Source organism: Manacus vitellinus, unplaced genomic scaffold (genome assembly GCF_001715985.3).
Source record: "Manacus vitellinus isolate BGI_N305 unplaced genomic scaffold, ASM171598v3 scaffold_47_pilon, whole genome shotgun sequence".
Lineage (NCBI taxonomy): Eukaryota > Metazoa > Chordata > Aves > Passeriformes > Pipridae > Manacus > Manacus vitellinus.
Window position 1 is genome coordinate 1,104,129 of NW_021940585.1, and position 27,990 is coordinate 1,132,118.

At 53.4% G+C, this 27,990-nt stretch overlaps 1 protein-coding gene across 1 annotated transcript in view; it reads right to left on the bottom strand.

Moving 5' to 3' along the window:
* Nucleotides 1-20,226, bottom strand: part of LGR6 (leucine rich repeat containing G protein-coupled receptor 6) — a 132,710-nt gene extending 112,484 nt beyond the window's left edge. Inside the window, exon 1 of the mRNA XM_008929735.2 lies at nt 19,872-20,226. Coding sequence (XP_008927983.2) covers nt 19,872-20,209 — 338 coding nt within the window. The 5' untranslated portion in view covers nt 20,210-20,226. The remainder of the gene's footprint in view (nt 1-19,871) is intronic.
* Nucleotides 20,227-27,990: the final 7,764 nt, after the last annotated feature.

Genomic DNA, 27,990 nt, shown 5'->3' on the forward strand with positions numbered 1-27,990 from the left:
GTTCAGAAGGGTTTACAGTCCCTTCTGAAAATATCAAAGGAAGTCTTTAAAGCCCAGCCAGATTTTCATTGTTGGGAGTCTCCAACTCCATCAAAAGAAGAGACAGTCTAGACAAAACACCTACAAACTTCACTCCCATCTAAAAATGTAACTGCTGTTTTTGTGGGGAACCTTTCACAATTTCTGCCCAGATCCACCCAATAAATTACATCTTTGCTGCTTTGAGTTCTTTCTCTGTTTCATGAATCTCCATGAAGACATACTTGAAAAAGCACTCCCCTCCCTCTAATCAAGGTTGGTGACCCTCCAGAGTGTCAAATCCAAGAAATATTGGATAATAATAATTGGATTATTATTATAAGGCAGCATTTCTTTGCTTTGGGAGTTATGCAGATTGGAGAACTGGAATGCCACTGACAATCTCATGGAAATTTGCCATCCGTCAGGCACTAAGAAATCCAGGCCACACCAGGATAGACAGGAAAGGTGCCTCTGTGGAAGCTCTATGTCCTGGGGAACCCCTTGCCAATAATGTCATACCTACATGATGCTTGTATGGCCATCCCAAAATCTTCCCACACTTAGCTGCCAACAGCTCCTCACAACTCTGCCTATGCATCCCTCAATGACTCCTGATTTGAGCTCTAATCCAGCCTTTTCCTATCCCATAGACCTTATTTCTGTCTGGAAAAATGTCTCTGTTTCTGTCTTGTTCTGGTTTCATCAGTTGCTCCAGTGAAGACCCACAGCACAACCTCTGAGTGTCAGATGGGTTCTTGTAGGTTTTTGTCCCTTTGCAGGTTCTTGTAAGGATGACAGACTAGCAACATCTAAAACACTTGTAAAGGAGGAAGGCGACCTGCCAGCTGCCTATACGAGAGTCTCTAGCAAAGCCAGTCCTTGGCCATGCCTTCCTGAAGACAGGCACGGGTCACCTCTGTCTGAGCCATGAGTTCCTGCACATGGATAGACTGAATGAGAGCAGGGGGTGGTCACATTCTGCCCCAAGCCCTGGCATTCCCCAGGCAGCCAGGCTCTGTGGTCAGAGTGCAACACAAACAACAGAGGTAAGTCCCACAGACAAAAATCCCATCTGAGGAATAGCTCTGACACAGTCCACTGAGGAAATCATGGCAGTGACTCAGTCTGTTGTCCCTGGGATAAATCTGGATGAGATGGGCAGTGAGATAGGAACACAGTGTTAAAGCAGATCCTCCCAATCTTAGGCTGCCAAAAGTACCCTCATCCCTGTGGTTGACAGGTCTCTAGTGTCCATGCTGGAGGGTTTGCATTTCTCTCAACAGAGAACAAGTGAGACAGGCAATTCCCTGATGGGATGGGTGGAAGTGGCATGAGAGCAGAACTCCCTTTCCACCAGATGCACACTGTTAATAGGTGACCTTGCTCTGTCCTAGGCACGGCGCCCTCCAGGTAAAGAAAAGAAAACTGTTCCTGGGGCACCATAGCACCCTGCTATGATCAGAGGCTGTTGATCTGCTTTCCCTCTGGAAAACCCTGCTGTAGCCCCACAGGGCTGTGCATCCACCAGCTCACCCAGGTCTGTCCATCTCTGGTTGCCAGTGCTGACCCTGGGACAGTGCTTACCTCCACCCCACCCATCCGGGAACCTGCTCCCAGACAGGTGCAAAAGACAACTTGTTTAAACTGAGGAAACTCACAGGCAGCATTAAATCACTGAGAATTTTGAGGGGGAAACAGAAGCTTTTGACAGCAGGACTCGGTTTGAATGCTCACACTTGGGGGAAGTTTGAAAGCTCATGTTTTGATGTCCCTGCTGGTTCCTGTGGTGTGGACAGTGAAGTGACCCTCAAGCACAGTGTTTTCAATTCCACTTTTTTTGACAGATGTGATTCAGTGCTAATCCACTTGGCTGCTTTACCTGGAAGCTGGTGAATGTGGAAGACTGAGAAGCAGGTAATTGCCAAAAACTTAGAGAGCAGTACCTGGAACTATTAAATCACCAAAGACGATGCAGATGAGATGGGTTCATCTGTATAGATCAGTCCCCACATTCCTGAAGTAGCAGCAGAGCCAGAGGAATGCAGAGCCTGCACACATCACTAATAATGAATTGTTCCATTGTGACTTGTAATGGGAAAGTTCACTAATTACAAGGAGTTTTAAATGGTGGGGGTTTACCCTGGCAATGCTCAAGACCTATGGGCAGGCCCAGCGCTCCCTGGTGCTCTCCTGGATTGGGAAATCCTGAGCAGAGCTTATGCAAACTCCCACCTCTGGCTGCCATGTGCTGGACCAATGCCTGAGAGCTCAGCACTGGCTTTACCCAGCTCCTTGTGATGCTGGTGGCACGAGCAGCAGATGGGGCTTCCCCTCTGCCCCTCCTCTGGTCCTGCTTGAGGGCAAAAAGTGTGGGGCAGCAAGGGGGGCAGAGGAAGGTGAGAGGCAGGACTCCAGGGTGAGGCAGTCTGTGCCTGACCCATACTCTGAAGGGAGAAGGGAATGGAACCTCCTTACTGGGGTCCTCTAGTGATGTGTCCTCATAATGCTGGCCTGGGTTTCCAGAGTCCTGACCGTCCTTTATCCAGTGCCTGTGGGACACTGCCACCACATACAGCCAGCAAGAGGGGACCTGCAGGGGATCTGAGCTGGACAGAGCTGCCAAGGACCCTCCCTGCTGCAGGATCAGGCTGCTCCTGCTGTTCATTCCTCCCACAGCTCCAGGTAGGGAACTGACCTGAATGTTCCTCATGAATGAGAGAGGACTCCCCTCCAGCCGCTTTTGCTCCCAGCTCCCTGGTAGCTGCAGGATGTCAGAATCTTTGCAGTGGATGCTGCTCCAGTGGAAAGCCCTGAGTGGCAGCTCTGCTCCCTCCCTTCAATATGGATTGATGACGGGATGACCCCAGAATTTGCGGCCTGGGCTCCTGGGAGAAAGGCAATGGAGTGTGTGGGCCATGTCTGGAAATCAGATGCCCTGTGGGTGATTCAGTGGCACTCCCTCTGCTCATGCACCAAAGGATCACCTGTCCTGTCCAGACAAGTTGCACCAGTGTGAGCAACAGCTAAAAGCCAACAATATTCCAAAATGACAATATCTGAGAGCCCAGAGCAGCCAGGATCCACCTGTGGGAAACAGCCCTTTCTCAGGGAACATCTGGGAGGCACCACTGAAGTAATTCCATGGGCACAGTGAAACACCTTTACTGGCACAGAGAAGGCCATCAAGGACGATGGCAGGCTCCAGGATGATGAAGGTTACACCTTCTCCAGCCCCACCACTCCAAAGTCCACAAGGGCAAACTGTTGTATGCCAAGTGAGTAAGTCCCCATAGTACCTGGCCAAGGGGAGGTTAAATGCCAGGCACACACCACCTCCACCACTGCTGGCTGAGACAAGGAGAGAGGGCATTCTGATGTACCCTGCACCTTCTGTCCCCATGAGCTCCTGCTATGCTGGTCACAGGGTAAAGATTCCTGAGGTCATCACTCAGCCCTGACCTCCATGGAGGCTCCTTTCCCAACACCTTGGGATCTGCCTTTGAGGAGGATGCTGAGCAGTTGGCTTCCCTGCTCCCTGTTCTCTGAGCGGGCGTATGGCATTTCTAACAGCTCTGCAGGGCAGGACCAGCCCTGATTCTCCTCTGGGGAAGGGCTTCTAACAGAGAAGTGTGGCCCTCAAGGTGACCTGTCAGGTAGGACTGTCATGGTCTGATCCTCCATCAGGCCCAGCTGTGACAAGGCTTAGCCCTGCTGCTCTAAACATATCTGTCTGTGTCTGCTTGAGATTTGGGGCACCTCCAGAGCCTAACAGGAATGTCAGTGCTGCTCCAGGACAAAACTAGGTCTCCTCTCAGGTCTGCTTGATCATAGAATCATGGAATCATTTAGTTTGGGATAGCCTTCTAAGATCATTGAGTCCAACCACTGGTGTCAAGGCCACCACTAAAGCATGTCCCCAAAAGCCACATGCACACATCTTTTGAACACTTCCAGAGATGGTGACTCCACCACTTCCTGTGTCCAGCAGGACCAGGGAAGTGATTTTTCCCCCGTACTCAGTGCTGGTGAGGCACAGCTGGAATACTGTGTCCAGCTCTGGGCCCCTCAGTTCAGGAAGGATATTGAGGTGCTGGGGCAGGTCCAGAGAAGAGCAACAAGGCTGGGGAAGGGACTTGAGCACAGGTCCTATGAGGAGAGGCTGAGGGAGCTGAGGAGGCTCAGGGGAGACCTCATCACTCTCTGCAACTCCCTGACAGGAGGGGGGAGCCGGGGGGGGTCGGGTTCTTCTCCCAGGCAACCAGCAGTAGGACAAGAGGGCTCAGTCTTAAGCTGTGCCAGGGGAGGTTCAGGTTGGATAGTAGGAAGAAATTTTTTACAGAGAGAGTACTCAGCCATTGGAATGGGCTGCCCAGGAAGGTGGTGGATTCACCATCCCTGGAGGTTTTTAAGCTGAGACTGGATGTGGCATCATCAGTGCCACGGTCTGGTAACCACAGCGGGGTGGGATCAAGGGTTGGACCAAGGGTTGGATTTGATGATCTTGGAGGTCTTTTCCAACCCAGCTGATTCTATGATTCTATGAATCTGTGATCTCTTCTTTTTCTTGGACTGTAGCACAATGACCCTTAAGGAGCCTCTCAACCAGCGTGGCCCGCCTCCCCTGTGGGACAACCTCACCAACACTCTGTTAAGTCCCTGAGCTTGGGCTGCCTGCAAAGAAAAGCCCAGGACACAGCCAGAGGGAGAGACTCTGCTCCCCACCTGTTTCATCAGGTAATATTTCCTGCTCCTGCAGTCTCACAGATAGTCATGGGCTTTATTAATTGAGTTTCCCCTGTAATTTTTTGCCCTCTGTCACCATGACTTTATCAGCCAGCACCATTCTGAACTGTGGTTTATCCTTTCTCTCTGAGCTGAATCTTACTGTGGAGCGAAGCACAAGCCAGACAGCTCCATAAATACTGTGCCCATCCACACATAGCCCAGACCCCGGGCCAGAGGCAGCATTCTGCATCTCCTTGGAGGTAACAGAAATGGTCCCTGGAGAAGGGACTGTGTTGGGTGACAGAGATGGATAAACTGCTGGGATCCCAGAGGATCACTGCCTGGAGATATTTGACTCCTCTTGCTGGAAACTGTAATGAACAAGGAGCAAAAAACAACAGTTGTTGACACTCTCAAGTGGAGAATAGCATTTTTATCAGAACTGAAAATTGCTGGTGGTTTCCAGCAATTTTTGGCTGATAATTATCTGTGTTCAGAACAACGATTTCCCAAGAAGAAACATTATGGCTGAAAGCTTTTGAAAAATGCCTTTTGGACTTCTGGCCTTTTCATGAGAAAATTTCAAAGACAGCAACTGTGAGATCTCAGCCAGCAGAAACTGAGAATCCAGCCCAAAGGATCCATCCTGGTTATGGGGACACATGGCAGACAGGATCTTCTCATTCCTTTTCTCTCCTGACGCAGCCCATGCGGGCAGACTTCCCTTGTGGTACCCGCGCTGACAATCCAGTCATTTCTGAACACTTTCCCAGGGAACTGCTGATCCTGCCAGCATCCTCCCTACCCTAAACCAGAACAGCCTGGGTCTCTGTGGCCAGCAAGCATCCAAGCCCTGCCTCCTAAAACAGTGAGTGATTTATAGACGAAGAGTCTCTGAGCATTTGTGACAGCAGAGGAGGAGAGCTGCTCCATGCAGTTTGCTACTTGGCTTCTTGGCTGGAACTCAGAGCCCAAGGTAGAGGATGAATACCAGCTGCATTCCTCACCATGTTCACTGCCTTCTAAGGGCAACGAGGTGCCTGCAGGGATTTGGGCTGAGATGCTCTCCAGCCAAGCCTGGCGATGGCCTGGCAGGGGGCTGGGAGCTCCTCTGGTGGGACAGGCTGTGTTTCAGAGATGCTGAGGGTTGGCTCATCTCAGACTGATGTCTGCTACCCTGAGGAGCTAGAGTGTTCCTATTAACTGCAGCAGACTCTATGGTGTCACCAGAAGCCACGAGACATCAGAGCATGACAGCTCTTGCCTTGCCTTATCCTTCGGTGGGTGGTCCTCATGCACCAAGAAAAGCCTTTCTTCTGCTGTCAAGTGGGTAACAAGAGTCTTCCTGTCTCCAGCACGCTCTGCTGCCGCAGGTCCCGGCCACGCAGCTCACTCTGAAGGGTGGTGAGTCACCATCACTCCTGACTCTGCTGGGGAAAACTCCACTTATCAGTGCAATTGGGAAAGAGAGGGGTAGGGCTGGGGAGCTGAACCCTCCTGCCAGGAGCCAGGTCTCTCTTGTGGGAGTTCAGCAATGGAAAAGCTGCTGTGGATTGACCTGACTCGTTCCCCCCCCACCTCCCAGCGTAAGCTCTGTGACCCCTTTGGTTCAGGTAGAAGGGGAAACCTGATATTCTGCAGAGCCTGTGACACAGGAGAAAATCCCCATGGGATTGTCCTGGGGAGTCCCACTCCAGCACCTGGCTTCACTTACAGCCCCCCTTGCTAATGAGATGTGAGTGCAGGACCAACAACATGAGGCTGATGGCAAAAGCTGTGCAGAGCCAGAGAGTGAATGAGGATCAAAGCTGGTCTCTGATTTCTCCATGCTCTGGATCCAGGCTGCTCTGGGAGAGATCTGATTGGAAGGAGGATGAATAGCACAGGATTCTGGATCTGGCCCCATCTCTGCTGGACTGCAGGAGCACCAACACACATGAGCTCTCTCTGGTGCCCAGTGACACTGGGAGCTTGCTCCACTTTCCATTCCAGCCTCTGAGCCCTGCTAGGACACCAATTCCCAAACTTCTCCTACTGTATGCCTCAAGCACCAGGGACTTATTTTGTGATGGCTACAGAGCAATCGAGGTGTCTCATAAAGAATGGTGAAAATGTCTGATCTCACTTTTTCTGTTAAAACCACTCTGGAACAGCTCCTACTGGAGACACCCTTCCAGAGGTCAGAGCAACTTGGATTTGAGAATCATGCCTGCATACAGGACTTCTCCCATCAAACCCCAGAGCTGTCAGTGCAGTGGAGCCAGCCGGCTCCACTTCCCCTGTGTAGACAAAACCTCATTCCAAGCTGAAATTTCCTTAAGACACATCTTGTATTTCAGGATCTTTTGGAGCTACTTTCATCTCCAATCCACATATTGCAGCCCTATAATAATAATAATAGCAATAATAATAGTAATAATAATAGTAATAATCATAGCAATAATGATAATACCTTTTGTATGTACATAGCACCTTTCATCCAAGGATCTAAGTCACAATTACAGCCCCACACATTCCTGTACATTACAGCCCTATAATTCTAAGACTGTTCAAGTATCCAGACTTCAAAGGGAATGTGGATTTCCCCTCCAGCCCAGTCATGGTGCCCAACATGCTGGAGACGTTTCAAAGGTGTTTCAAAGGTGCCTTGGCAGTAGCCAGAGGTAGTCAGAAGAGCCAGAGGAGCTCTCTGAAGCTAAAAGGAGTCTTCATGGATTCCTTCCTCCCCCCTCCCTGCCACTCTCTACTCTCCCTGGGAAGTCAGCACAGCCCTGGGATCAGGATGATGCTCCCATGAGACAGCTGTGTCTGTACAGTAGGAGGTGAAAAGAAAGAAAGTGCTGAAAGGAAAAGTGACAGCACAAGCTCAGCTGGGTGACTGTAACTGTCCAGGTCAGGCAGAACCCACAGTGTTTTGGTGGAAAGTAAATTCACAGAAAAATTATGCTCCACTGAAAAAAGCTGGGGGGGGGTGGGAGATGGTGGAACTTTTCATTGTAAGATTTTTTTTTTTTTAAGAGGGTTTAAAGATTTTCAAGGGACTCAAAAAGGAAAGTACTCTTTTTTGGGTCAAAGTAAAATGTTTCAGGAATACCGAGAGCAAACACGTTTTGGTTTGGTTCAGTTTTAATTGCCTGGGAAACCTGAAAAAAAAAACCCTATTCATTTAACCCAAGACAATCTTTTCCCTTCTTTTTAGGTTCAGCAAAGAGCTGAACCAGCTGTTATTTACCCCCACCTGTTCAGGAAGAAGTACCCTGAAACCAAGGGAGCTTCCCACAGAAAACAGAATTGGGGTTTACAGCCCCTACGGCCAAGCTGACATGTACCAGCTGGGTTCACTTCCTCCATGGAGTTCTCCAGCACTGCCCACGAGCTTCACTGAGCTGCTGGATGTGGCTGTGAGGAGTGTTTTGGTAGCTGCTCTGACTTGTGGCTGCTCCGTGAGCGAGGAGTGATGAGGTCAGTGGACATGAAAGACAAGGCACCAAATCTGAGAGTTCAGTGCTGCTTTTCTTCATGTGGTGGATGAACAAATGGAAAGCTCAAGAATGTTTTTAATGAACTTTTCAAAGGTATTTTAGCTCGAGAGGTCCAGACATGTGACTGGAAAGTGCAGAGAGTCTCCAGCTCTTCCACAGCACTGGTTTGATCAGTTGGTCTCAAAGCACATTGGGAAGGGTTTATAAGGAGTGCTTTTAAGACAGGGAGACCGAGGCACAGGAAAAGGAGAGGGCTTGTTTGGGGTGAACCATAGGGCTGGGATGGAGCTAGAAATCAGTCCCAGTCCTTTGTATCTCCCATCTATCCCATACAAGGGAGCCAAAGCTTGTGGGACACCTGTCTGTTCCCCAAAGTCTGAGTCCTTGTGTCCCTCCACCCTGGAGAAACCCCTTCCTCAAAGCATCTGTGAGATGGCCAGTGAAAAGTCAGCCCCTGGAAGAGGAGTGGGTCCACCCCATGGTATCAGCAGTTGAGCCAGAGCAGCTGGTGTAGGAGCAGGGCAGTTTTCACAGTGTGTGCGAGCTCACCTCAGACACACCACACTAACCAGCATGGGCTGCAACACGTTTCCTCTCCCCATTCTTCAGTAAATCATGGCTTCCAGCATTCATGCTTTTGTCACTAATAAATCTTGTGCTGTCTTACACCACATGAAAGCACAACAATACCTAAACTGACAGGCACTTCCCTGCACAGGACGCAGCTGCAAACACAACCTGCAGCACAGGAACCTGCTGCTTGGCCCTGAGCTGAAGAGAAGTTCCAGGCAGCATGTATGGGAAGGCTGCCCCACGCTCCATAAAGCCCCACATGCTGTTTCCAGAGCACACGTAAAACCACTCTGAGGTGCAACAGGCACCTCGTTAATCTGTGGAACTCATCGCCCCAGGGAATTAGTGCAGCAGCACAAACCTCACCTGCACCTACAGTCGAGGTCCTGTCTTGGTTGTGATGCCTCTGGTTCTGCCAGTGCAGCACAGCTGACCCTAAAGGTACATCTCTGTCCTTTGGTATGTCCTTCCAGTTTTGGGGCAGGGCCTTGGGACAATATCTGGGACAACAGTTTGGGATGATGTCTGACCACTCCCATGCCCCTGTGTACAGGGAGAAGAAAGCCTCAGAGTGCAGCTCTATGGATTTGCACCTCATTCTTCCCTTGGGAGCCACGAGCTGAGCAGCACAGAAGCCCTGGTTCATGCCCATAGCCAAGATGACTCAGAGTTCTGCCTGGGGAATCACTGAGTGGAACAAGGCCAGAGGAGGCCTCTAAGCTGATCACAGGACTGGAGCACCTCTGCTCTGGAGCCAGGCTGGGAGAGCTGGGGGTGTTCAGCCTGGAGAAGAGAAGGTTCCCAGGAGACCTTAAAGATCCTTTCAGTGCATAAAGGGACTCCAAGAGAGCTGGAGAGGGACTTTGGACAAGGGTCTGGAGTGACAGGACAAGGGGGAATGGCTTCCTACTGGCAGAGGGCAGGGTTGGATGGGATACTGGGAAGAAATTATTCTCTGTGAGGGTGGTGAGGCCCTGGCACAGGTTGCCCAGAGAAGCTGTGGCTGCCCCATCCCTGGAAGTGTTCAAAGACACTTCCAGTGGTGCAGAATCAGAGATAAAGCAGAACTGCAAAGATTGTTCCGTGCAACGAGTTTTTTCATGTGTTCTCTGGGAAAGACAGAAGATGAATTTCTATCTAAAAGTGAAAATGCCTTTCCTGCAGGTCTCATGCAAAGATGAACATTTGCTTTACTAAGGTTAAGAAATGTCCACAATTCCAAATTCTCTTGAAGTTGCAAGATGCAATTATACCCAGAGCCATCCCCACATCAGATAACATCCTTGGGAAGGTGACTTGTGCCTTCAGATGCCGCAAGTCCCTGAGATCCCTGACGCTCCCTAGCAGCCCCCATGCTTGCATCCCTTTGGTCTCCCACCTTATACCTGGCAGAGGAGACTACATTTCTGCTCCCCTTTCACCCCTGTGGTTCCCACCATGATGGGATGACACACAGTGCTTGGGCTTCACCTTCCCTTTGAAGGAAGGTAATGTCCCTAATTGGTGCCCCACGGCGATGTTCAGTGCTGGAAACCATCCTGTCTCCCCAGGGTCTCTTTGTAGTGGGACCTGTGGCTGCTCACAAGAAGATACAGCAGGTCCCTTGAGTGGGTCCTGCCCTTACAGGCATGTCTGACTCGCTCCCCTCCCTTGGGGGCTGCTTTTCATTTCCAAATCATTCAAAGAGGTTTAAATAGCTGCAGGAAGGCATGCAAACAAGGCAAAGGGAGACAGAGAGCTGCGGACAGCCCAGGAGACTCCTCTGTCATCCATGGAGGGGAGGAGACTGGGAGCTGCCCTCCTTCATCACAGCCAGCAAAGCCTACACTGGTGGATCTGGGAAGGTTTTGTTTTACCCCTTCCTGGATCCTTGATGCATCCCTTGATGCTTCCCTGTGTCCTCCCCTTGCTGCCCATTCCAGCACAGCTCCTGCCTCCACACGGCTGGCTCTGTTTTGACTTGACTGCAACACGATGCTTGTGCTTGGTCCTGCTCTTCCTCGTGAAGGCTGCTCCTGATCTCTTTTCTGCTCCCTACTAAACTCCAGTCCTCCTCCAAGACTCCAGTCTCTCCCCAGCCCTGGCAGTCCTCTGCTACCCCTTCCTGCTGCTTTTCAGAGCACTGCTGCTGTGATCCCTCTCCTGGCCTCCGCTCCTCTTTCTCCCCCGGGTCCTTGTCATCCAGGAAAGGCTCTCGCACCTGAGAACCAACCGAGCTCCTGCGAAGAAGGGTCTGGGGAGCAGCGTGTTCCACCGGAGCAGAGGCATTTTGGCTGCAGTGTCTGGTCTCCAAGGCAGCAGCAGCCACTGATTGCCCTGCTGCTGGCAGAGGGTGCTCCCCCCGCCCCGACAGGGGTGACAGGGACCCTCAGCCCCCACTGCAGTGAACTGGGAAGGGCTGCGCTTCCCTCTCCCTCCCCCACGCTCCTGCTGCTCCCTGACCCAGGCAGGTGCAGAAGGGGAGAGGCATTTGCAGCCCCATGGCTGCCTTTTGGCACCAGAGCCTCTGCCAGAATCAAAGAGCTTTTCAAAGCAAACCTTAAACTCCTTTAATCGCCAGCGAGAGCTCCTCCCACACAGATCTAAGGGCCATGAGCTCAAGTGTTTTCGTTGCCCCGGGCAGATTTATGAGCTTATTCTTCAAGAAAGGGAGGGAGAGAGGGGAGGCTGTGGCATATTGCTTAGCCCGGGGGGCGGGCAGGGAGGATGGGGGGAGGAAGGCGTTTGCGGTGGAAGGACGGTGCAGAACGCCGGGCTCTGCCGCGGCTCCCGGGCACGATGGGGAGGCAAAGCGGGATCGGGTCGGGCGAGGACCAGCCGCGGCTGGAGCCCGGGACATGTGGCCGGCAGCTCCCTCCATCTCCCCCAGCCAGGCTCCGGGCACGGCGGTGCCAGCTGGAAGGAAACACACGGACACGGCAGCGCCTCGACGGAGGGGACCAGGAGCGGGGCATCCCTCACAGCACCGCTGCTCTCCACCGGTCCCGGCGAGGCTGCCCCGGGCGCAGTTTGCAGAGGGAAGGAGGAGAGAGGAGGCTTGCTGGCAGTCCCAGCACGGCTGTCCATCCCACAGCACAGCCCCAGCCCCGTTTAGCTCTGAGCACCCCTGTGCTGCCTCCTCTCTGTGCTCCCCATCCCGCAGACCTGCTCCGGTCCCGCCCGGCGTGCAGCAGGCACAGCAAAGGTCTGGCTGCTCCCTCTCCTGCACAGTGACCTGGGCACCAGCTGGTGGCTTTGGGATGGGGCAGATCCTTCGTCTCCCCTCCTGCATCTCCCTTCCTGTAGCCCAGGAGCTGGACTCGATGATCCTTATGGTCCCTTCCAGTTCAGGACATTCCATGATTCTATGGCCTGACAAGTCCCCCAGCAGGAATCAGACATTTGCTCTCATCCAGCACCCCAGACACCTGTTGCCACTTCCCAACAGCCCTGCAAAAGATGCCTCTTTCCTGTTGAACTGAGAGCTTGGGGAGGTGTCATGGTACTGAAGCCACAGCCCTCTCCCCAGTCACCAGCAGCACCACTTTTTGTGTCTGGAAGCACTCGAAGGATGCAACCTTTGTCCATGGAGCAGTTCCCCCCAGAGAGCAGGCATCCAGTGAATCCCAACAGTACCCACGCTGGGCAAACAACAGAGCCTATGGCAGAGAAGGGGGCTGGGAGGTGATGTGGCAGGAGGAGATAGGAAGAGCTGTCATGAACCTCACTGGAAATTCAGAGACATCTGAACTTCCTTTTCCTTGAACCCCCAAAAAAGAGCCAACATTTCCATATGTAGCACAACAACAAAAAAACTGTTGAAAAAAAATGCTTTGGTTTGGTAGTTTTGGAGTCCCACAATGTGAATATTAAATGCTTATGGAGAAATGTAACACCAGCAGGTGAAAATATGTAAATGGAAACTTTTTTTTTTAGAAGGACACCATGAAGTGAAAACATTGAAATAATCTCTCTTGATTCAACTTGTTGCTACATTTCTACCACTCATAGTCCCATGAACACTGATCCACTTTCATTAAGCTCTTCCTTTTCAATTAAATGAGATGTTGCTTGGAAAACCATCTCACCAAACATGATCTTTAGGCAGCTCTAGGACTGACCTCACTATCAAGGCATGCTGAGAGAGCTGGGGCTGATCAGCCTGGAGAAGAGAAGGCTCTGGGGAGACCTTAGAGCCCCTTCCAGTGCCTAAAGTAGGCTTATAAAAAAGAGGGAGAGTGACTTTTTATATGGGCAGATTGTGAGACAAGACAAGAGGGAATGGCTTCCCAGTGAGAGAGGGCAGGGTTAGATTAAATCTTAGTAAGAAATTCTTGGCTGTGAGAGTGGAGAGGCCCTGGCACAGGTTGCCCAAAGAAACTGTGGCTGCCCCATTGCTGGATGTGTCCAAGGCAGGTTGGACGGGGCTTGGAGCAACCTGGGATAGTGGAAGATGTCCCTGCCCATGGCAGGGGGTGGCTTTAGGTCCCTTCCAACCCAAATGATTCCATGGTTCTATGATGAATGGTCCTGCAATTTTGGCTTTGTTCAGAGCACTCCTACCCACCCCTCACTCCCATCCCCCCTGGACCTGGGCTCCCTCATCACTACTTTGCTTGCTGAGGGGTTCAGCGTGTTTCTGCTGCTCTGCCCTGAGCCTCGAGCCCAGCCATACCACCACACAGCACCTGCAGCATCATCTTCCTCACTGCAGGGATGAAGGTCTTCTGAGTAATGCTGTGGGCCAAGGGACCAGGACATTTCAGCTCCCAGCTGGAGTGAGAGCTCAGCATTGCCCAGGGGATACAAAAGGCCCTTTGGAAGCACTTGCTCAGGAGCTGTAGTGTTTCCATGCTGCTTTTTAGTTTTTCTCACAAGCCACTCTCAAGCTGTGCCTGATCCCAAATCTTCTCTGTTTGGTTTTCTCCTCCTTTGAGGCTGGGGAGCACAGGGGTAGGAATTACTTTGCTTCTGGTTAGTGCTTATCTGCCTGCTCCAGAGGGAAACACCAGCCAGTCTGTGTCAGACTCAGTGCCAGCAGCTCTCCCTGAAACCTGGGGCTCAGGCAGGTCTTGGTTTGGACCAGCCCATTCAGATATTCCTAAGGGTTGGCATTATTAAAGCTGGGAGATGCTCCCCCAGGAGACCTTCATAGCAACGTGCCAGGAAAAAGCCAGTGTCAGCCACAGGAGACCCTGAGGTGGTAACTGGGGTTTGAACCCAGGTGTCATGACTTTAAAATCCTGGAGATCCTGCTGGCAAGGCTGCAGTAAGGATGCAGAGCACACCTGTGTCTGTGGGAAGTGCCTATACAGAGTCAGCAGCTCTGCAGGTGGACTTTGTAGGGTCCTTTTGGAGGAAATCAAATCCCCAAAAGTGGGAAAGTCTTGTTATCTCTGATATTTCAGGGTGGGAAAAAAAAGTCCCCCAAAGCTGGTAAATGGTGAACATAAACCTGTGAATCCACTGCTGTGTGCAGAGCCCAGCTCTTCAAGTGCCTCTCACCAGCTGTGTCTCCCTCATCCAGGACCCCAAGCTCATAAAGGTTTCCCCTTCCAGGCATGCTGGGCATTTCCAAGGACGAGACCATGGACTTCTGACTGTACAGGGCAGGAGTGGCACTTCCCATTGGTCTTCCAGCAGGAAGGAAGGTCAAGCAGAGAGCCGCCCTTAGTGCATCAGACCAGCCAGCTGACAGTAGTAGTATTTGGTAGTGCTGAGCTCTGTCATGGCTTGAGAACTGGAAGGGTCTGGGAGCTCTTTGGGGTGAGGCTGCATCTTTGTGGTGTGTTTGGATGGGTCCTGGTGCAACACTGGGGCTCCTGTGGTGACAATGGCATGAGGAAGGGGCTGTGTGTGGATGGGCCCTGGCACTGGGCAAGCATCAGTCACAGGATGGTGACTCACAGGTCTGTGCAAAGTCACCTGGGGCAGGAGAGCAGCAATGGCCCCAGGAGGGACTTCATTTACACTTGGCATTGGGATTTTGTGCTCTCTGCGTTTTTGGCTGCTCCCTCTTTCTCCCCAGTGTGTGTGACTGTCCCAAAGGCACACAGAGGTCCCTGCCAGCCCTGCAGGAGACCATAGCTCCTTGCCAGCTCCCTGGAAGTCTAGTCACCCTCCCCACAGCTGCCCTCCTCCCCAGGCTTCTACAAGCCAGCCATAAGTCCTTCCCCTCCCCTGGTGTCCCAGCTCCTCTGTCAGCTCTTGGGGTGCTTTCCATCTTAGGGGACTGTGGTGGAGGCTGCAGAGGGGCAGATGTGGGCAGATGGGGAGATCTGGGCTGAGAAGAGTTGCCTTCAGCACTTCTTGACTTGTTCCAGGCACCAGCTGCAGCTCTGTAGTCAATCTCCAAACCTGCTGTCTCGCCTACCTGGAGCTGTGTGGGTCTTTAGAAAATGCAAACATCAAGAAAAAGGCATCTTTCCCTTGCTCTGCCCTGAGCTGGATGCAGCACTGTGTGACCTGGCTCTGCCCAGCCTCATGCCAAAGCATCTCTGACTCCTGCGAATCCCTGTCATGGATCCTCGTGGCACCTGATCCCAGAGGGTAGCTCAGAGGACACAGTGGGTAATGCAGGGTGCCAGACTCCCAGCAGGATGCTAAATTCCAGGCAGTGTCTCCAAATGTCTCTGCAAAGTGAGAACAGCCCTGAAGGCTCCTGGTCCCATTCACCTCAAAGGAAACAGTCTGGGGAATGAGAAGCTTTCTGTCTGGGAAGCCTCATGAGATGCCTGGTGATATCTGGGAGCAGCCAGGATCTGCTGCTTTTCCCTCCCCCAAATCCTGCTGGAACAGCAGCAGCCTGACAGCCTTATCACCTGTGTCATACCCCAGGTCTCTGCTGGCTTTCCAGGACAGAGACCTGGAGACATTAAATATTAGGAAAAATATTTCCCGAGAGGATAGTAAAAAATGGGAAAAGGGTGATGGAATCTTATAGATACTCAAAACCCTACTGGACAAGATCCTGACCAGCCTCACCGCCTAGACCTGTTTTGAGTGTGGATCAGAGACCTCCAGAGGTGTTTCCAGCCTAAGATATCCGGGCAATCCTTCCAGTACTTCCCCATGTACCCTTGGTCCAAGCTGGGGGTCAGGCACTGCAAGGTGTGTCACATCCACAGTATCCCTGTGCAGAGTGTGTGCTGCCTGGCCAGCTGACTTGAATATGTGGCCATGGTGCTACTGCTGTTGCCTTTCCATCTCTGGGTACTTCCCAGGGTGTCCTCTGGTGAGACAGGCTCTCCACTTCTTTCCTGCCAGCAGTGGTTGGACAGGCCACTGCATCCCTAGGAGGGACCTGGCAGGCGTGGTGTCATTTTTTTTTGATGAAAGAGGAGGAGCCTCAGCAGATTGAGAGCATCTCTTCAACCCCAGTATTGCCACCTGTTCCCCTAGCAGGGGGTGGTAGCCACATGTATGGGGGAGAGAGGGGTCAGGATGCCATCCTGGGGCAAAGGGCTGCACTGAGCACCTGCACCCAACCACGGGCATCTTCCTGGTGACAGCCATGGGGACAGCTGGGGACCAAAGTGCCCCAGACCATGCAATGCAGCACTTTCACACCCTGAGGAATCTGAGGTGGGGCTGCTCCCCCAGGTCCCATGCAGGGTGTGCAGTGCTGCCAGGGATCACAGCTGAGCCAGCACTTTGAGAACCAAGCAGCTGTTCCCGTTTTCCTGTCCTCCTCCGAACCCCTTTGTGCACTCTCCTCTCTGCTACAGAGGAATCTTCCCCTTTGCAGCTCCCCTCTCCTGCACACCCAGCTTGTCTGTCCAGGGAACCTCCAGCAGCTCCAGCCACCTCTGCTGCAGCCCCAGATCAAGTCTCTGACACAGGTTGCTGGCTGTGGGTGACAGAGATGTGGTATGTGACACAAGGCTGTCAGGACTCACTGGCACATCAGCTGAAGGTGAAATCTGCTCTCTGAACAGCTCGACTCTCTTGGGTTGATGGAGGGTAGCTGAATAGCAACTGAATAGCTGACCTTTAGTGCTCCATGGCTGCTCTCTAAGGCCAGGCTAAGACACAGGTCACCCTGCAAACACGTCATGCACTGAGAAGCCCCTGTGTGATGAGCCAGGCAGGATAGTGAGTGCTGCTCCAAGAGAAATGGGCTGTTAGGGCTAGCAGGGGACCTGAAGGAGCTCAGGCTGCCTGCAGGAGCAATGCAGGGACCTGTCACCCAATGTGACAGTCCCTAGGCTCTCTGCAGGACTGCCACAAGACACCAGCATGTCTCAGTCCCTACTGGAGAGGTGCCCATGGAAAGAGGTGACACTTCTGTCCCATCTCCTTGACCACAGCTGCAAGCCCACCAGCGACTGAAAACACTTCGTTCTGGATGGGTGGGATCAGGGTTCAAGTTCAGGGAGGTGCAGGAGTGAGCAAGGACAGGATTCCTGGAGATAGAGGCATGGCAGAGGCACTGCATGGTCAGGATGAGGCATGAACACCAGCTCATTAGTGGTGAGGCAGCATCTAGTCAGAGGTGATTACAAGGATCCTTTATTTTGCTCCTGAGGAAGTCCTGCTTTCCACAGTGCCAGCAACTTGCTTAGAAATCAGAGCATGGAGCACAGGAGCTGGAAATTTTTGGGAGCAGCTGCCCACCAGCTCTCTGCTCCTGCTGCCATTCCAGGGCTCGCTCTTCAGCACTCGCAGCTCTCCAAAGCAATCCAGCATTTCTTTACATATCTGAATGTATGGATTTTAAACACGGATATCCAAGAAGAGCTTAGATCTCTCTCCAATACTTTCTACGCAATTTATGCTGATTTGCTTTGACAAACTACCCTGGCTGCACTCTTGTACCTAAGATAACCTCACATGACTCGCTGGAAGCAGTGACAGAAACAGGAAGAAACTCCAGCTCTCCAGTCCTCCACCAGTAATTCCCAGTTCATCGGGCCTTTCCCGATGGAACCAACCTCTGTTTGGTCTCTTACTGGTGGGGTTTAACACAGAAGCACCAAACGGGCTGGTTTTCCCCAAGGAGGGAGGGAGGAAAACTGCGGACGCTCCAGCACCCCCCGGGCTCGCCCCGGAGGGTCCCCCCGGGCGGGCTGTGCGCGGTGGGCTGGGGCAGGGGGGGCTCTGCTGGGCAGGGGGGCTCGGCTGGGGCAGGGGGGGCTCTGCCCTGCAAAGGGCCGTCACTGGCGCCACCCGTGTGAGCGCCGTCGGGGGACCGACCCACGGGGAGAGTGCGGGGCCGGACCGGAGACCACGGGAGAGTGCGGGGACGGACCGACCCACGGGGAGAGTGCGGGGCCGTGATCTTTGCTATCCGTGGGAGAGCGCGGAGTCACGGATGGGGGAGAAACCCGCGGGGGAGAGCGAAGCCACGGGAAAGAGCGGGGCTGGTGCAGCCCCACACGGGGCCGCGGCCGAGGGACCCGACACGCTCCCGAAGTGACGGGTCCAAAGTGACGGGAGCTGCAGGGCTGTCCCGAGAACCCCGTCCCAGCGGAATCCAGCGCTCTCTGCCAGCGGCCACGCCGCACCAGGAGCATCTCACGGCATCCACCCGCCCTGCGGCTCCCAGCCCAAGGGGCATCTCTGCGGAGCTGACATGCGGCGTGTTCTCAGCGCAGTGGGAGCCACGGGTGCCCCGTCCTGTGGTGCCTGAGAGGGTGGAGTGGGTGCCTGACGGGGCTGCCCCTTGTCCCCGCAGTAGCATCAGCGCTGCAATGCTCTGCAGCCTCCCGTGCTCCAGTGACTTCTCACTCGTGGGCAGCCGGCTCCAAACCGAGCCCCAGGGATAGCTCTGTGCAGGTCGTGCCTCACGGAACAAGTGGTTCCCTCTCCCAGGAGAAGCACAACTTGCATTAGACATTTCTCTCGTCTTTCATGCCTTCCAGGGAGAATCATCCTTTTCTATTTCTCTCCCAGTTAACCCAGTACAGCTCTGGCCATCCACAAGCTGCCACAAGACTGCTCCTCAGACAAGTGGGATGAGCAGACAAGCCCTTACCCAGCTGTGGCAGCTTCCACCTGGCTTTGCAAAGCCCTTCCTGCATGGGTTTGGGTGCTTTGCTCTGACAGCTGAGCACCTGCATCTAAAGACAATCCAGGGATACCAGAAAACCAGCAACACGGTCTGTATGCCACCCCTGGACACAAGTTCCCTCTCAGCACGATGAACACAACACGAACATCCCCAGTACTGTCTGAGGACCACCAGTGGTCCTTGATGACTGTGGTACACATGCCTTCCCTTGGCAGCACCCACGCTGCATTCCGAGCTGGGAGTGCCACGGTCCTTACCAGCCTGTCTGCAGCACAGCTGGAGCTGGTAACTGCAGCACTTTCTGCACACAAACCCAGGAAGCATCTTCCCCAGGAATAACTTGTCTCCCTTGAGAGAGATGTTTCCTCCCCTGGTTAAACCCTGAGATTTTTCCATGGTCAATCATCAGGATCCTCAGTCATGACCAGTCTGATGGCACCACCAAGACCACCTCTGGGGCTAGAAATAAACCCCCCAGTCCGTGTGGTCAATTAACCCTTGGGGGTACTAACATCAGAAAGGCTGTTAAACATTCACATAATCAAGAATTTTTAAATAACTGAATAATCAAAAACCAACATCTACCGAACCCCTGCACCTCTTACAAGACTTTAATATTCATTTTAAAGGGGCAACTCAGACACTGCTGGTGGCCAGCTCAACCCAAACCCCCCAAAGCCCTGAGTTATCGCAGCTATTGAAATGTTTGACAGAAGGATCCCAGAGCAGTTTGCACTAATTGCTGTGTAAAAATACTCCATTATGTGCTCAGACAATCAGAATCGACCCAGCAAATCAGCTGCCCCGATCCGCTGCAATCACGGAGCAAAGCATGCAGAACATCGCAGTATAAACAGCGCTCGCGGAGGGGCGCAGGAGGAGGGGGGCCTTGGCAGGTCCTGCCCAAGGAGCTGCCTCTTTTTTGTTGTTGTTGTTGTTATTTTGCTTGGTTTCTAATTTCCACAGGAAATTTAATTTCGGGAAAACGTGGCACAAGCTTCCAAGCCGGAGGAAAGCTGCGGCTGACGGAGGGGTCCGGGGACAGCAATTGCAAAAGCAGCAGAGAGGGCTGTACTTACAGGTAAGCGGTGAGAGGGCTCAGGTTGGCGGGGACCTCCGAGAGCCCCAGCTCGGAGCAATCCAGCGAGAGCATGATGCCATCCTCTTCGCAGTGGCACTGGGGCGGGCAGGAGGGCGCAGCACCTTGCTGCACGGGCACTGTCTGGCAGCGGGCAGAGGAGGCCAAGAGAATGCCCCAGAAAAAGAGTCTGTCCATCCTGGCCTTGGCTGGTGCCGCCGGCCGGCTCCGGGGCTCGGCGGGGCTCGGGGCAGCGGTCCCGCCGCCTGGCACGCAGCGGGCAGGGTATCTCCCGCAGGTCGGAGTGGGGTAAGGATGCAGCCAGGGAAGGAAAGGCATTGTTGAATGATCCTGGTTATTGGGTTTCAAGGGCTGGGCAGGGGCGTGAGACACTTCAATGGGAGGAGTTAAAACTTTCTACTCTTTCCCTCTCTCTCTCTCTCTCTCTCTCTCTCTCTCTCTCTCTCTCTCTCTCTCTCTCTCTCTCTCTCTGTGCCTTAGAGCTGGCAGGAATTTCATTCAAAAGGAAGAAAGGGGGGGGGGAAAGAAAAAAAAAAAGAAACCTCAACAAATAAAGACCTGTTCATAGCTCCGGGACCCAGGCTTGTTTTGTAACCATGTTTTTGTGAGATAGCAGGGCAGGGGAAGGCAGACCTGGCTCCGGCAGGGCAGAGGAGTATAACTAGGGAGGTAGAAGTACCCAACCAGCACTTCAAGGGCTCCAGACTTTGGGACGCTGAAATATAACCCCAGATAAAGGCCTGTGTATCTGTGCTGGCTGTTAAGCCCAGCTGCGACTGGAAAGTCAGGGTGCAGCTGGGGAGAAGGGAGCGAGGAGCTCAGGATGAGCTGTTTGCTGGGAGCGACGGTGCCCAGGGCTGTCCGTCTGTCTGTCCTGAGCTCTGATCCTCACTCTCCAGCAGCCCTGTTGCTGTCCCCTTGCAGCAGGCAGGGGGATGGAGCAGCAGTGCGGTGGTGCAGAGCTCCGCGGTGGAAAGCCGTGCTCTTGATACAGTTTTGCCCAGATCAAGGACACATGTGAGCTGTGTTTGCAGGAGCTGCCCAGCCGATGCCAGGAGCAGGGGCGTGGGTTGCTCCAAGAGCTCTTTCTAACCCTGGGTAAAGTGGCCAGAGGCCAAAGCAGAGGAATAGCCCATTGCCTGGGAGCTTGAAGCCACATCATCTGGAGCTGTGTCATGGTCTGGCTTACCTGGCTTAGTACTTATGCCCGCCCAGCCCAGGCCCTGGCGGTGTCCTGGAACACGTGGGGTGTGCATCAGAACAGGATTTCTTGCTGCTTGTGTGTCAAGGAGTTCTAGGGCAGCAGAAACACCTGCTTAGCAAAGGGAGCTGGATCTGCAGTGGGAGAAGGCTGTGAAAGTACAGCCCTGCGTGTCCTCTCTGATGGCACCACTGGTGCTCAGCGTCGCCGTGATGCCCCCAAACAGTGGGACTGCAGTGGAGTGAGGGATATGGGTGAGCCTGCTCCTACACCTTAAACCACACTGTGTCTCTCTCTCTACAGGGCCAAGGGTCTCATCTGTGACAGGGACAGCTGAACACGAGTCTCACACTGAAGACAGAGAGCTGCCCATGGGGCTTTAGGTGGATCTGGACTCCTGGTGTGTTCCTCCCTCTGCCTCTCCCACAGCTGTGAATGGAGGAGGTGGATGGTGCAGCGAAAGAAGGGCCCAGGTTTGGGTGGCTGCAAAGTGCCCCCACAAAGTCACCCCTCTGACTGTGACCACGCTTTGGTAAAGTGCTGCATGGCCAGAGCACAGACTGGGAGGTGCTTTCGCAGCCCTGCTTCCTCTGAGCGGGTTTTTCCTTCTGGCAAAAGAGTTTCCTGGTTGATATCCCCAATTATCTCGGGATAAAAGAGGTAGAAGAGTTATCTGGGCTCAGGAAGGTGGACCTACTCTGTGGGAGACTTGAATAGCTCCAGCTCACCCAGGGGCTGGGGTGCCTTGAGGCCTTTGAGTCAGACCAGGCATCTGCTCCCCAAAAAACTGCTCAAGACAGAGTTCAGGGTTCAGGGCTGATGCACAGACTCTGGCTGAGGGCTCCTGGGTGGGGTGATGCTGGGTCTGAAACTATTTCACTTGCAAACACGTTCAGATCCTGCAGTTTCAGGACTCCCTGTGACTGCTGCAGTCAGTGGAAACTGTCACTGAGTGCAGAGGATTTTGGTTTTGGAACAAGAACTGATTTAGTTGAAATTAAGCCGCTTCCATCATGAACAGTGCTGGAGATGTCATTAATTAAACATTTGCAATGTGTTTTGACATCTCCAAAAGTAAAACACTGCTTAGTGGGGAGATGGGCAGCCCTCTTTGGAGACACAGGTCCTCCTGGGGTTCCTTAGCACAATTCCCCTCCAGCTCTGACATGGGGCTTTAGCATGGCCTGAAATGGTTGGATTTGCTCTTACAGCAGCTGGGAATTTGGAATCAGTCTGGAGAAAGTGTCAGGCCTCGGCTCCTGGCTGCAGCAGCAGCTCTTATCTGTGATTCCTGTCCCTCTCCCTCAAACCTCAGCAGCCAACACCAACCACATCGCCAGCTCCTGGCAAATTCTCGCTCAGTGAATTCTTCTCAGGGATCCAGGGCTCTGGGCGAGCACACTATTAGTAGAGTTCTTAAAAAAAATAGATCACACTGAACAGTTTCTTATTGAAAACTGCCATTCAGCTGAAACAGAGACATTTCCTCAGGAAGGCATTGACTGCAATGACATTTTTCACATTGTTTTTGGAGCAGCATGGCCTGACGTTGGAGAGCTTTTCTCTGTGTGCCTCACTTTGCTTTGACTTTTCTGTTTGCTTTTTATTTCAGCTCGGCTGGGGTGGTTCATATCCACGTATCGTTTCTTTGAGACCTCATAACAGCTGCCAACATTCAAAGCTGTCCCTTATTCCACGTGTCACCTGGCTCCTGGCAAAACCAAGAGATTGGACAGCAAGTTGCTTGGACCAGAGAGCTCTGATGTTTCCGTGGTAAACCCGGAATTTCTGAGTAAGTCCCTCTGGGGTGGAAGTGTCACTTTTCAGCCAGCTCGCTGGGAGCAGTGTGGGCTGTGTCATTCCATTACTAAAGGCACCGGGAGCTCCCGATCCAGCGCATTCCTATTAAGGGGAGTGGATGTTTTCCTCCAGGCTCAGCCGTGTTTGTGTGTTGTCCTCTAGCGGCAGCCTGCGGTCTGGGGAGAGGAGGAGAACGCTACTCCACATCCACCCCGCTCCGGCTGCTTTTAAAGGATGGGGCGGAGACTCTGGGACCAAACACCGGAGGGTTGTGGCTGTGTGTACCCCTGAGTGGCAGGTGACATCCCAGGCGATATTTCTCCTGCTGCCCCACACCAAGAAGTCTTCCTACAGCTTTCTTATAAGCAGAGGAAACCAAAACCTCTTGGGGAAAATTTGGAATACAGCCTAAGTGGGGTATAAGGTGCAGCTCGTGTGAGCTGCAAGAACAGCTATGGCCTCAGCTGCTCAGGGGCACAGAGGGGGCAGGGGTGGTGGGAGTGGGTTGCATTTTTCACACCAACACATGCTCAGAGGGGTCTTACTCTGGATGCCAGCCTTGGACCTGAGGAGAGCTGGGACTCCATGTACCAGCTCTGGCCAGATCCTCTCTGTGGGCCAGAAATGAGATTCCAGGCAGGCTTTGGGCTGAAGACTGTGCCTGGCAAGGCTTTCTGGAGCTGCTAGTGTTCAAAGGCCAACAGAGTTGCTGTGGAGGTGTAGCTGGGGCAGGGCTATACACCTGCTCTAGGTGACCCTGCTTTGGCAGGGGAGTTGGACTAGATGATCTCCAGAGGTCTCTTCCAACCCTGTGATTCTGTGAATTCCCCTTCTAGTTCACACCTACCTTCAATCTGTCTGGCTCAGCACTTCTGCTCCCCAGGAGGTGGCTGACAGTGGCAGCTGATGACAGAGGATGTTGGAGATCCTGCGGGGATCCGGCTGCAATCCCGGTGCTCCTGGTGCTGGTACAGCTCAGAGGCAAGAGATGGTGGGCAGTGGGCATCCCACACCATGCCTGGTGCCAGGGGCTGATATCATGGAGGTGTCCATCTGGAGGTGTGGCAGGGTGCCCTGGGCTCCCTGTGGTGGGAGCAATGCCCCATCACCGTGTTGTGCGAAGATGTGGAGCTGCTGGACTCTGTGCCCTGGGGAGAGCAGGGGACAGAGGAGACCCTGGAGTAGAGGTTCAGCACCTCTCGAGGTGGGATTGAGAAGATGTGGTGCTCCAGCAGCCACCATCAAGCTCCCACAGCTGTGGATCCCAAGGAAATCCGAGGGGTGGGCATCCCTGCTCTCCTCTCACTTGGCAATCCTAACCCAGTCTGCCCCTACTGTTGGGGGTGGGAAGGGGGGTCTAAACAGTCATGATCTTGCTTATCTCCAGTGTTTTGACCTCTGCACAGGAGCTGATGGAGGAAGGCAGTGGCTGGATGCTGCTTGACTGGAGCAGTATAAATATGAAGAACAACACGACACGGTCCAGAACTTACTGGGCGGCCCAAGCCGGAGGCTTGTTTTGTTTTAGTGTTTTGTTGTCTCTCTCTCCCCCTCTGGGTTTCGTGGCGCTTGAGCTGCAGGGCTGGAAAATTATTCATCCAAACCACAGCTCCCTCGACACCCTCTGGAAGCATCTGTGGCTCCAGACTCCACTGCAGCAGTGGGTGGGAGGTCGTAAATTCATCATCGTCACCGGCTTGGCCTCCTGTCAGGCAGGACGTGGAGCACAGAGCAGTGGGCTGTGCCACGGTCACACACTGTGGGACTGTCACAGCCACACTGAACTCAGTGGGCAGAACCTGTCGGCCAGTCTGTGTGACAAATCCCTGTCCTGTGCCTGTCCTGGTGATGAGAAGGTCCCATAGCTGCCAGAACAACTGTGCTTTAGCTGCAGTTGTCTGCAGGTTCACCTTGGCTGCTGGCTCTGCTGGAAACACCGTGGTGGTGTGTTAGCCAGATGTGAGGGCTGAGGGATCGCTTGCTCCTGGACTTATGGAAGCTTTGCAGACAGCAACATGCCTCTCCCACCATGGCTTCCACTTCCTTCCTTGTGACTCAGAGCTGGTGCCCCTTGTAGCTCTCTGCCACCAGCCCTAAGTGACAGGGACTGCTATCTCTGGGCACAGACGCACAGCAGACCCAGGAGCACTTTCCCAAGGGACTGTAGAACGATCCTGGTGCACAGCCCATCTGCTGAGGCAGAGGGACAGTGATGTGCTGGACTGAGCTCCAGTGGGGCAGGTGGCAGCAGAACTCACCCCACCAGCTGAGGGTGAACTGGGGAGTGGCCAGGTTGTCTCGTGGGGATGATGTTCTGCTCTTCTCCACGGAAGGCAAGAGCCCACAAGCTGTCCCTGGGAATGCTGTCCCATCCTGAGGCCTCTCTCCTGTGCCATCAGCTGTAGAGCAAGACGCAGACCCTCTCCAGAGGGAATAGGGCTTTTAGCAAGTCCTCAGGCATAATGAGTCTGAAACCCATAGGGTAGCTCTGATTGCAGAGAAACAGCAAAGAGAGACTGGGTACTTCCTGCCCCTCCTTATCCCTGGCAGCTGCCCCTTTTGGAGGAGCAGACCTGGCTAGGCTGTGGGGAGACCTGGGAGCTGCATTTGGCAGAGCAAGAGAGAGACTTGCCCCTGCAGACCCCTGGGCTACTGAGAGGTGATGCACAGCCAGAGGGGCAATGCCCACCCATCCAGGAGAGGCAGCCAGCAGAACAAGTCCCACACACTGTCTGTCAGGCCCTAGAGAGCAAAACTCCTGGTCAGCCACTCACAAGGCTATCACGTAGCATCCTCACTGTCACTGTGCCTGGCCCTGCTTTGCAGGTCAGGGCACTCCACAGATGTTCTTGAAATGCCCTGAGATGAGGGTCAGGTGTTCTAATGTCATAAACCGTGCGGGGACAGACAGGTACAAAGGCTTGTGGGTGTTCAGTGCAGACTGCACACCTTGAATAAGAGCCTGATGGGCACCAGGCTAAACCTTGTGTCTACAGACACCTTGGAGACGTAACCACGGTCAGCACCTGGGATTCCTGGGCCATACATAGCCAGGAGAACCACAGGCTGTGTCCAACAGCACCAGCAGGGTGATTCTGGGGTTAGATCCAGGTCTGGTTCACCTCTCCCCTGTTTGAGGGGATGAGCACCAGCCCTTTCCCACACCAGCAGCTCTCTCGTTCCCACACAGGGACCTCTGCCTTCATGTGCTTTGCAGGTCGGTTGTGCTGAGGGTGAGGCAGTGAGGAGAGGGCTCCAAGTGGATGGGATTGAGCCTCTGGAGTGAAAGTACCAGCACTCTCACTGTCCTAGGGATTTGTTAGGGTGGACCTACAGGTCCTGGCAGCAAGACTGCTGTCCTGTAGCCTAGGAACTATTTTCAAGGCTGGATGCAGCTGGAGGTTGAAAGCTGGACATCAGGGTTGTTTCCAGTGGAGGTCTGAGGATGGGACTATGTGCATGTGTCAGCAGGACAGCTCCTTCTTGGAGGCTCTTGGGGCAAAATCCCCAGCCTGTCAGCTCCAAACTCTGGACAGACAAGGGGCATGCCATTCTTTGGACCAGGTTTGATTCTGCAGCTTGCTTGCTTGATGTTGACCACCATGTCCTCCCGTGGTGGCCCAGAGGCACACAGGTGGCTGCTGCTGCAAACCTCATGTGCAGCCAACAGCCCAACCCCACTGAACCTGGCTATGGGGCTGGGGATCACTGGAAGCAAACATTTCCCTGCTGTGACCCTTATCCTACAGCACCAGTGTGGTCCAGGAATTACTGGTTATACAAAAGTCATAAAGCCATCAGGCTTTATGTGAGCAATGGGAAGTGCCAGGCTCCTCCCAAGGCAACATCATAAATCCTTTTGTGCACATGAGAATATCCACTGAGCTTCACAGGCCCTTTTTCATGTTGAAAGTATTCACTCATCCTCCTGAAGAGCCCCTGGCATGTTGGCATTCCACCAGAAGCAGGAATGTAACGAGTCACTGGATGGTCACTTGTGCAGGCTGAGCAGTGAGTGATGGGTCACATCCCTCTGGTTGGTGACCCTGGGACAAAGATGTAGTGACATGGAAACATTTTCAAACAGCAACTGGATCCAGGACAATGCAGGTCAGGGTGAGTGAGGGTGGTCATGGGTGACTCAGGATGCTCTGGGCTGTGGTGAAGCCAGCACAGTGCACACAGCATGTCCAGGGTGGGAGGAAAACCAGCCCTGTAGAGGGCTAAGGCTCTGCACTGTCTGGGTTTCCTCCAGCCCATGAGTGCTGAAGCTTGGAGCTGGGAGTAGAGCAGGGAATGCAGGGAAAGAGTGGGTGGCACAGGGAACTGAGCAGCTGTGCCTGCAGTAGGGAAGGTATGCTGAGTGAAGGGAGAGACTGCTCCCACCCTGCCTGTGGCCACACCTGGAAAGTGGGTGCAAAGGACAACGGGCAGGACACATGACTGGGGGCTGCACAGCACTGGTGGGTGGTGGGGACGGACGTTGGGTGGTGGGAACAGGAGGTGGGTGGGGACAGCAAGTGCTGAAAACATAATTTAGGAGAGGGGGAAAAGGGATACCCCATTGCAAAAGAGGCATCATCCCAGTGCTGGGAATGCTGATGTGCCCTGGGTGTCCCATTCTGGGGTGCAGACAGCAGGATCCTTGCTTTGGAAGAGGGAGAAGCTGCTTGTGGAAACATAGGGATGGTAGGATGACTGGCCAACTTCAGTCACCCATCTGGGGCTCTCTGCTCCTTATAACAGGTCTTGGGACCCCCTCATCATACCTTTTGTGTCTCCTCAGCCTGTTCCATTGGGCTCCCATTGGGCACAGTATTATAGGCAGGAGTGGGGGCCACACTGGGACAGGAGTGCTCCTCTGAGACTGCACTATAGCCCCACGCTGCTTGAAGGGGTGAAGGAAGATAAACAGGGTCCCAGTTACAGTTTTTTCTACCCCAGGAATATGCTTGTGAAACCATCTGCTTTTTTTTTTTTTACTCTTTCTTCTGTCCTGCACTTGCAGCTCAACAGAGTTGCTGCTTATGATTTCAGCTTGTACATGGCCACCCCTGCTTGCAGAGCAGCCATGTCCCTGCATTGGTGACCCAGTTCC